The following is an 11,335-nucleotide window of genomic DNA, read 5'->3' on the forward strand; positions in this document are numbered from 1 at the left end:
ATGACTGATACCTGTAAAAACCTCTAGCAAGGTATCATATCTCATTTCTATTCAAAATAATGGGTACACTCTTCACTGGATGAAGTCAATATCATAGGAAACTAGAGCAAATTTTCCAGTTTTTAAGATTGAAAGAATGTTGGTGATGCTTGTTCAAAATCCCCAAGTATACCACTTTTCCACTTCACTCTACTCCATTAAGAGTTTGAACAATTTATTTTTTTCCTACTAAAATCGAGTTGCTTAAAAGTTCGGCCATAATCAAGTTTCTCCTCTTTTTATAAAAGAAATTGTGGTATTATTTTTGACAATACACTTAATAGTATTTTCCCAAAGTCCTGACAGTGAATTTTGCATTGAATGTCCATTCAATTTACTTGATTTGTTGGGGTCATATGAGAATTCAGCACAATTTTTTTTTTTCTTACTTTATTTTTTTTTTAACATCTTCTGCACAATTTCTTTTTTAACACTTGATCTTCAGTTTACAAAATCATCAGCAAAGGAAACATGACAAAAAAATCATCCTAACACAACACACTTGTTTAGATACTTTAGGAAAATGGAAATGGAATGGTGTGTCCATTTACCTTTATGTAGTATTTGTCTGGGACTTGTTGGATATGTTGTGTCAAAGGAAATACAAATCAGTGAAAAAAATCAGTGTCATTAAGGATAATTAGGTTTCCTCTGATAGTTGTCTACTTATTGGACCACAGCTCCAAATTTCATTTTATAATAAAAACATCAAGGAGACAGGATTTGAATTATTTAGTAGATATTAATTATTAATACTAGAAAGATAATACCAAACAACAGTTTTATTGCTGATGGGTCAACAGGAAACATTTTTACATTCAAACTACAAAATGTAAATTTAAATTATGCATCAGTTATTTCACAAATGAAATGAATGTGCTTTTTTCCTTAAATGGTAGACATGTCAACATTATAAAGCTTCATCTATCTAAGACATCTGTAAGTAAGCCCTCAAATCTTTGACCTTTTGATCTTCTAATGTGAAATGTCCTAAAAAGGCACCAATTATATCACTTCCTGCAGGAACTCTCAGACACAGGATTAACCCAAGGTGAAACACATATGATAAAGAGCAAATCTCTTTGACCTACTAGGAAATCTAGAGATCAGAATTTTCATTTTTAAAGGTAGCAGAATTTCATTTGAAAGATATACTTAATACAAAATTTTTTAAACATTTATGTATTTTTCTGAATAAGCTACACCAAAAAGGCTTTTGCAAAATAATTTATTTATAAAAATTAGTAATTTGAAAACACTTTCACATGCATATCTTCCTCTGACCCTAACAATAGCTCTCTGATTTTTGCTGAGAAATATTATTTTCTTCTTTTTATAAATATATTTTGCTTTTGGAAGTAGAATTTTGCAACTTCATAATCATTTATGAAAGGCCTTAGCCTTAAGGTTTTCTTAAAGTTATATAAACAAACAAAGAGGCTTTAGTTTGATTTATATCACTTCACTCCTGATTCAAATTATCTGAAGGGAATATATCAAAAATCAACTTTTAAGAATCAAAATATTCAGTTAAAAATACAATTTGGTTTCTAAACAGGATGTTGGAAATCAATTGTCAATGCCTTGCTCATTCTTCAGCTAGTACTTTAATTCTGTCATTCGAGATCCTATTGAGTAAATTATTTGGATCACAAAATTTTATTATATATATATTTTTTAACAAATATTAATTAAGCACCTCTCTGTGTTGGGTAGTATATTAATACAAGGGGTTCATATAGACCCTGACCTCAAAGCCTGCACTATAATAGAGATATTAATTGTCCATCTCACCAATCCACAATTACTATGAAAGGCACTAACAAAAATGTTCCATATTTCTCCAATCCAGGGAATAAACATGGAATAGCTTGTTTTTAGATCCAAATTCACTGTCTTAATAAAAAAGGTACAATTTTATTTCACAACAATTTGACACACTTAACTATTAAGTTAAGAGACAGCATACATTTTTCAGCATCTAAAGGTCAAGAGAAAATGCTTGTTTATTTTATTAAAGGTGATTTCCTTAATTTTGTACTTGAAAGAAAATGATCAGCAGTAACATGAAGTCTGGTTGAATAATGAGAAATTATTTTGCCAGTTTTATTTCCAATTTTACTTTACTAAAAAGATTAAAAGTAAATGATTTGCGGGCTTCCCTGGTGGCGCAGTGTTTGAGAGTCCGCCTGCTGATGCAGGGGACGCGGGTTCGTGCCCCGGTCCGGGAAGATCCCACATGCCCGCAGAGCGGCTGGGCCCGTGAGCCATGGCCGCTGAGCCTGCGCGTCCAGAGCGCCTGTGCTCCAAAACGGGAGAGGCCACAGAAGTGAGAGGCCCACATACCGAAAAAAAAAAAAAAAAAGTAAGTGATTTGCAAATTCACCAGGAGCCCGGTTTCCCCAATAAGCATGTGAATGTTAAAATTAAGTTTCAGACAAATGCCTCCAAAAGCTCATCAAATAACCATCTTGTAGAAAAAGGCACTTAAACAAGAAAACATAATATAAACTGAACAGTTTTATTTCCATCTTTATGAAGAAATTGTTTGAAATAAACACTCCATGAACTACCCAGAGCAACATGATGAGAAACTTCAGTTTATTATTTTGTCTTTTAATGTAATTGTCATATCAGATCTCCCCAGATCTTCTTCCATGTGTACCAAGTCATTGTACTAGCTTTTACAAAACATGCTCTTTGAGACGCAAAGCATCTGAAAGCTACCACAAAAATGTTGTTCATGGGAAGAGGATGAGGGTAGAAAGTGATATCAAGCATTGCTATAGCATAAGAAATTGAAAAGATCTTGGATACCATCTAAAACAGTGATTTGCCAAGAAAGTTTTGACTAATAGAAAGTCTGAGGATCTAAACAAATCTATTAAAACAAATTATCTAAGAGTATACCCCAGGAAACTAAACTGGTAAATGCACTCCAGGAGTTTTAAATTTAGACAGTCCTAATGCTTACTTTTGAGAAAAAATACCTTTTGAGAAGTAAGACCCTCACTCTATAGGTAGGGAAACAGGAAACCCAATTAAATCAGTTAACTTTTCAAGGAAGCAGAGTAGACTTGTATACATATATATGTATATATATATAATGTATTTCTTTCAAGATAAAATTGACCTGATTATATATAAAGAACATTAGAAATTTGAAAATTCATTGTTGTGTACAGGAATGTTTTTAATGCACCCTTTGTACCTTTCATATTACTATAAATATTATTTTGTATCAGCTTAATGTTCTATTTTAAAAACGTTTTCTTTGGTCACCATAGATTTACCATGCCATAATAAACCTGAGAGTAAAAATGATGACTATTGGAATAAAGTTTGCAATGTTATCATTCTTTAAGTAATAGAAATAATAGTGTACAGATGATTTTATAAAAATGAAATCACACACAAAATACCCTGGAAACAAATGAAAGATGGGACACATGAAAGTATACAGGAGTTTAGTCCATCTTATTCTCCCATATCCTCAAGACTCAAAACAATGCTCAGGACATGGAGACATGAAGTGAACATTTGTTGAATCAAATTCATTATTGAATCAAACATTGTTGAGTCAAAACACCAATTCAAAGAAAAGGAGAGTAACATCCTGATTGAAATCCCATATACCCGTTATAAATGTACTAAAATGAATTGATACAGCCATGCTCCCTATGCCAGTTAAATATGTTCATTTAAAAATTTAAAATACAAGTTACACTTGGTCACAGCTGATGTTAGTGACTAAATAAAAATCAATAGAAAGATTCCAGGTTCTTCCAGAGGAAGAAACTAGTTCCTTTGGAGCAGGAAGCCAAAAAATTATTAATATTTTCTAAACTTTGAGAAAAATGTTCACATCACTGAAAGATATGAGTAACAGCATGGGAATAGAAAGAGTCTGAGGATCTACAAGTTTTTAGTATAAGCCAGAAAAACTATATCCTCCATAGCATGATGGGCAGTAGCAGCCATATCTGTATCCTCCATGGCTACAGCCATGGCCCAGTCTGGAGAAGCTGCTGCATCCACAGCCATGACCATAGCCCAGGCCACCAAATCCTCCACAGCTGAAGCCCAGGCCTTTGCAATAGTTGGCATAGTAGCTCATGGTGTCAAGTATTAGAGATCTGATTTGGTGCTGAAGAGGAATTTCCTGAGTGTGACCATCTCTACCTTCCCCGAATGTTTTTATACCCTCAGCAGTGCAATTGGTAAACAATGACAGGTGATATTATTTCCATATAACAGAATAATGTAAAGTCTTAAAATTACTTTAAATTGTTATTTTCTTACTTACCAAAGGGTCCAAATTTTTGTTAAAGGAATTTTAGTAATAATAATTATTTTTTAATGAGTTTGCATTCCTAAAAACAGAATGTTTCCAAGATGAGAAATGATTATAGCCCCTTCAGAGGCCATACTGCCCTGGTATTCTAGATAAAATTGTCTAATCTAGTTGATAGCTTCCAGTGGTCCTATAATTACATAACCTCAGATTGCTTCTCTTATTCCATTGTCTTAGCTACTGATCATTCCCAGAACCCAAGACCTTTTATCCATGGTGGTCAGGGCATAGTCACAAAGTCATTAGTGATTTCCAGATAGTCAAATTAAAAAACACAAAAACAAAACTGAGAAAAACCTTCTTGGTTTTTTATTTTGTTTTTTGTCAGTTATTTGGTTTGTTTGAACCTTCCTTGACATTTGCCCTCCTCACCCATTCATTCTTCTTTTAAAGCTTTCTTCCCTTATTTTCTATGGCAAATGTTCAATTAGCTTTCTCTCTCAATTTCTTATGAGTCTTCTTCCCAATTTCTTATTCCTTTATTAACTCTAAAAGTGCCCCTTTTCCTCCATTTTCAATGTATATACTTTTCCCATGGAATTTCAATAAATATTGTGTTTAATAACTGTGCTTATACCAATTACTTTCAAAAGGCTTCTCTAAATATCAGCTCCATCAATTTGACTATTTACTGGATATGTCCCATTTGAATTGCATTCAAATTTCATGTTTAGTAGTAAATTCATTTTTTTTTTCTCACAAAACTGCCTCTTGCCTGTGTATTAGTCATTCAAATCACATACCAGAATATGATCTTGGAATTAATTCTCTTTCATATTTTATAAATATCTTCCCTACTCAGTGCATATTGAACCACAGCAACTCAACCATGTAAATGATAATTCATTAATATTCATGTCTGTTCATTGTTTTCACTTAACTCAGTCCTCCACCACTTTTTCCTGGATTAATGTAAGAGCCTCCCCACCAGTCACACTTCCCCAAGGCAGGGCCCTCATCTGATCTGTTCTCCATACTGAGTCCAAATGAACATTCTGAAACACAAATCTGATCATTTCATTTTTCAGCCATTATACCTAAGTCATTAAGGAAAAGAATATACTCCTAAATTCACAAACAAGGTCTTTCATCACCAAACATTTTTCTCTATCCTGGTCTCTAACAATCTACCATATATTTCCCTTTATTCCATACACAAATAACAAAGACATTATTAACCCACTGCATGCTTTTGAGACTTTACAGGAGCTGCTCCTTCATTCTGGAATCTTCTTTTATACTTATTTACCCATCTTATTCCAACCCGCCCTTCAAAAGATAGGTCAAATGTCACCTTCTCCAAGGACATCCTAAGCTACTACTACCTCTGCCTGATTTAGAAAATCCTTCAGAGTGCTGCTAAATGCCCTGGATAAAAGTCTGTCTTTGCATTTCATCAGATTTTAGTATACCAATTTGTTTACTGCCTTTTCCATTACATTATTTACTCCTTCAGGTCAAGAACACTTATTATAATCATATTTTATACTTCTGTGAATGGAATGGAGTAGGCAATATATTGTTAGTTGAATGAATAAATTAGTAAATGAACAGATCCATAGAAAACAAATAGCAAATATCTCTAACAGTCTCATCCACAAATTCAGAGATGCAAGAGGTGTTCATGTATACAAAGTATATAATAAAAACAACAAAAATGATTATCAAAGCATTCAACTAATAGCTTGCCCCTCCAGAAGCAGAAGAAAACTTTAATGAAATACTTCATATTAAATTAAATATTAAAAAAATTAAATGTAAAAGAGATAAGAAGAAACAAAATGCGTTGAAAAACAGGAAAGAAATTTATAAAAAGATAAAATCATATCAGAAGGAAGACCAAGTTCCAAGATTCATAAAGAAGTTTGGATTCAGATGAAAACAAATGATTTCATTGAGGAAAAGCAGGAAAATAATAAGGTAGAAAAAGTTATTTGATATTTGATTAAGTAAATGATACTAGTTGACATTCATTATTCAAAACTGAAAAATTAGCAAAAGTTTAATAAAAGAAAATGAGGAGCTAAGGACATTTTTATAAAAAATACATAATTAATCACTGACAACCACTAAAAAAGTATCAAAACATTTCTAAATAGCTAAAGATATTTTTAAAATATTGAGTAAATAAAATATATAAAGAAGCAGAGTAAATATAACAGTACAATAGTAATTATAACAAAAAAATAGTTTTTCAGAGCTGACACTAAACCTAAGAGCAACTTAATAAATATGAACTAGCTTAATTTACCTCTTAAAATATTATTTGGACTCACAAAGAGTCAACTATTTTTGAGAGAAACATTTAAAGCCGTTATTAAGAAAGTCTAATAATAGAAGTATCAAAATAATTCAATAATGAGATACTACTAGGCAATTATTGAAAAGGATAAAATCCCAGAAAATGACAATACCAATTGCTCACAAGAATGAAAAACAAAAAGAACACTCATTCACTGTTGGTGAAAAAACAAAATGGTATAGTCACCATGTAAGGCAATTTGGCAGTTTTTTAAAAAGCAAAATATCCTATAATCCAGCAACTTTTCTGTCTGATATATACCCGAATGATTTGAAAATTTTTGTCTATTCAGAAACCTGTATGTGAATATTTATGGCAGATTTGTCATAATTTCCAGCAACTGGAAGCAATATCCTTCAAGAAGTAAATGGGTAAACAAATACAGTACATCCATACAATGAACCCAGCAATAAAAAGCATTGAGTTATCAAGATGAAAAGATATACATGAATCTTTTATTAAGTAAGTTTCTGACAGTGGAGAAACTTGACAAACACTGTCTCAGAGAGTTCAGAATCAACATCAACAGTGAAAACTTATGCTGATAGCATTCCTGATATGATGGAATGAAAATAGCAATTTACCTCTGCCACATTCCTTGCAAACACCATAATTCCACTCCAATCATGAGAAAAACGTTGAATGGATCCCACTTGAAGGACTTTCTACAGAACACTTGACCAGTTCTGCTGGAAAATTGTCAGGGTGATTGGACTAGGGAAAGTCTGAGAACATGTCTTGTCAAGAAGAGCAATGACTAAATGCAATAAGGTACCCTAGATGGTATCCTAGAAAAGAAAAAAATATATTAAATAAAAACTAAAGAACTCTGAATAAAGTATGGACTTTAGTTGGTAATTATGTATCAATATAGATTTATTATTAGTTGTAACAGGTGCACCATACTAATGTAAAATGTTAATGATAGGGCAAATTGGGTGTGGGATTTATGGGAACTCTCTGTGCTATCTGCATAACATTTTCTGCAAATCTACAACTGTTCTACAAAATTATCTTTTTAAAATGTATAGGCAAATGTATATCAATCAAAAGAGAATGAAAAAGCAGTTGTTTGTAACTGTTATCAAAGTAGAATCTAACCAGATGATAAAACACAACAATGGAAGCCATCTTATAAAGTTAAAGACACTTTAAAATAAAGAAATAATGGTTACAATTGTATATGGAAAAACAACACGGCAACCACCTTTATAGAGCAAAATATACTAGAGATGCATGGAGACATAAACAACACAGCAACAACAGAACAAGAGATAAAATGGAAAAGCATAAGTAATAATATGGAGAACCCAAATAATATAAACAATAGTGACTGACTTTAAAATTATGTATAACTTTACATTTTGATAATAGAAAATAAAAGTTATTCTCAAGCACATATGAAACATTACAAAAATGTATGATATCACAAAGAAAGCATTAAAAAGTTCCATGAAAGAAATATTATAAAGATATTCTCTAATAATAATGTAATACAAGTAGAAACTAATAAATATAAATCAATAAAAACCCAGAAATTAAAACCAACACAAAACTATGAAATCTTGAGTGAAAAAAATACAAAAAAGTCACAGAATTTTTAAATGGTGATAATGATAGTGAAAATGCTACATATTATAATATGGGGTATACATTACAAAGATAGCAGAAAAGAATTTAGTTTTAAGCACATATATAAGTAAAACACAAGTATGAAATAAAAGTACAAACAAGTAAACTAAAAGAAAGCAGAAGGAAGTTATAATAAAGATCAAAACAGCTATTGATCAGATAAAGCACAGAAATTTGTAGAAAAACAATAGAATAATTAATTACACAAAATTATGGTCATTGGAAACAAAAAATAGAAAACTACCAGCTAAATTAATTTTAAAAGGGAAGAAGAAAAATATAAATAAATTGAATTAATATATATATATAATATAACATAAATGTAAGTAAACATATACAATTACATAGAGAAAGAGAGACAGACAGCGAAAGAGAGGGGGAAATCTTTTTTGTAGACTTTTGCTCAAATAAATTTGAAAATCCTCTCAATACTCTGTAATGACCTATATGGGAAAAGAATCCTAAAGAGAGTGGATATATGTACATGTATAACTGATTCACTTTGCTGTACTGCAAAACTAATACAGCATTGTAAATCAACTGTACTCTAAGAAAAATTAATTTAATGTTTAAAATTTTTTTTTAAATTGAAAACCCTGAATAAGATACATAACTTTCTAGGGGAAAAGTTTTACTAGAATTGAGCCCATTAGAGATAGAAATATTAAAGACTAATTTTTGAGAAGAAAAAGAAAGAACTGCTCCACACCCAAAAAGCTGGAGGTTCCATTAGTTTCAAAGGCTGGTTTACCAAAAATTCTAAGACATAATCCTTATGCAACATAAACTGTTCAAGAGCATTGAAAATGAATGAAGCCTCCAAATATGTTTTTTGAATCACTTATCTAACATTTATCTAAATTCAATGAAGAAAATGGCACACATGAAAGAAAATTACAGACTAATATTACTTCTGACTACATATGCATAAATTCTGCATAAAATATTAGCAAACAGAATCTAATACCATCATAAAAACAATACATCATAAGGAAATGGAATTTACTTGGAGAATATAAGTGATGTCGATATAAGGACACTCATTAATATAATGCATCACATTAATTGATTCAAGGAGAAAAATCATATTACTATTTCCATAAATGCTTAATAACTTTTGGCAACTTTCAACATTCATTCCTTACAAAAGCATTCAAGAAAATAAGAATTGATGGTTAATTTTCTAACATAATAAAATTGACTTAAAGTTAGCATTTTAGGTAACTGTGAAACCCTAGAGGCATTTCCACAAAATTTAGGAGAAAGACAAAGATGCCTACCCTATGCATTAGTATTAAACTTTGTCCTGGAGATATTAGAAAATGCAGTTGGGCAAAAAATATCGATAGATGAGTAAGAACTAGAAAAAGATTTTAAAAAGTAAAACTATCTCTACTTGCAGGCAACACAGTAGCATATCTGGAAAAAACCCTTGCGAATCAATGATGAAACTAACTCAAAAACTAAAGTGATTCATCAATAACAATATAAAATTGTCAAAGAAAATGAATAGTTTTCATATACACAAGGAAGTAAAAGATATCATGATAGAGAAATACCTATTAACAAAAGTAAAAAGTATATAAAATATTTCAGAATACACTCAACAAAAATTGCAAAATGTATATTCAGTGTTTTAATTCCTGAAAGATTTAAAAGTAGACTAGAATATTTTTTTAATTCTCTGTTTGTTGAATGGATGATTCAGTATCATAAGGTTGTAATGTTAATGTAGTAGATCAACTGCGTATAAGGCTAGTAAGAAGGTTAAAAGACAAAAGTAGTAAAAAATAATTCTGTTCAGATATTTTTTATTATAATTGCACTGAATCTATAAATCAAATTTGACAGATAATGATTCTTCTGATCCAGTCATGATATATTTTCCTTATATTTAGACCTTCTTTAACTTCTATTAGTATGTTTTAATATTTACTATTAAGAAGAATTACACACTTCTGTTAGATTTATTAATAGGTGTGCAACCACAAAGGTTTGACTTGTCATATTCTCATGGTACACAAGTCTGACACAACATCAACATTACTAATGGAGAGCAAAGGACTCAAAAGTGGAGCAACAGTATTCTCTGCATCAACATATGATAGACCTTAAACTACCAGATATGGTTTTCAGAATCCACTTTTCCACAAAAGACACACTTTTATTTCCAAGTGAGGAAAGCTAATAGGCAAGAGAAGGTTTCAGATATGTCAGCATCTAAAGTTTGATATTCACATAGCCTTCATCTGGCTACATTACTAATTTCCAATCTTAAACAGAACTGTGGTCCATAAATTTCAGATTCATTTACAGTGAACAATCTAGATAAACCATATCCAGCATTCTAGGAATGCTAAAAGCATTTACACTTTTAGCATTCCTAGAATAGTCAACTGTTGGATAAAATAACCCATTCAAAATCCCCATGATTCATTTTCACTTTTAGTCAGTAAATTCCATCACTCACCAAAGGACAAACTTGCCTCAGATACCTCTGGCCTTAAATTAGTATTTTGGGAAGAGTTTTAATCATAGATTTAATTTTTATATGAGAGAACTATTCAGGGTTTTTTTCCTCTTGGGTCAGTTTTCATAAATTTAATTTATTATAATAATATACATTTGAGTTCAAGATAAATGGTTTTTGCTTCTATTTTAGATTTTTTATTTTATAAAATATTTAAAATATATCAAAAAGGAGAAAGAATAAATATTACAGCAAATATTATCTACTTAACAATTGTTAATATTTTGATATAATTCTTTCATGTTTATTTTCTCAAGTGTTCTAAAATAATTTACTGCAAGCTAAAGTTTTTCCTTATCATTTTGTTTTGAAATTAACAAGATAATTTCCAAGGAATAATGAATTTTAAAAAATACACTAAAATTTGATTATCATCACAGAGCCTCTTCAACCTTTAGACATAGAATTCTTGTGTTTGGCCAGCAAAGAAAAAGATAGATATTGATAGTGAGGAGGAAGAGGAGAATGATAAAATAAA

At 30.8% G+C, this 11,335-nt stretch overlaps 1 protein-coding gene across 1 annotated transcript; it reads right to left on the reverse strand.

The window, feature by feature from the left end:
* Positions 1 to 3,964: 3,964 nt before the first annotated feature.
* Positions 3,965 to 4,156, reverse strand: LOC112404770 (keratin-associated protein 19-7-like). The gene has a single exon (XM_024752874.1). The coding sequence runs from the start codon at positions 4,154 to 4,156 to the stop codon at positions 3,965 to 3,967; it is 192 nt and encodes a 63-aa protein (XP_024608642.1).
* Between the last annotated feature and the right edge of the window lie 7,179 nt (positions 4,157 to 11,335).

The sequence above is a fragment of the Neophocaena asiaeorientalis genome, unplaced genomic scaffold, assembly GCF_003031525.2.
Source record: "Neophocaena asiaeorientalis asiaeorientalis breed wild unplaced genomic scaffold, Neophocaena_asiaeorientalis_V1.1 scaffold245, whole genome shotgun sequence".
NCBI lineage: Eukaryota > Metazoa > Chordata > Mammalia > Artiodactyla > Phocoenidae > Neophocaena > Neophocaena asiaeorientalis.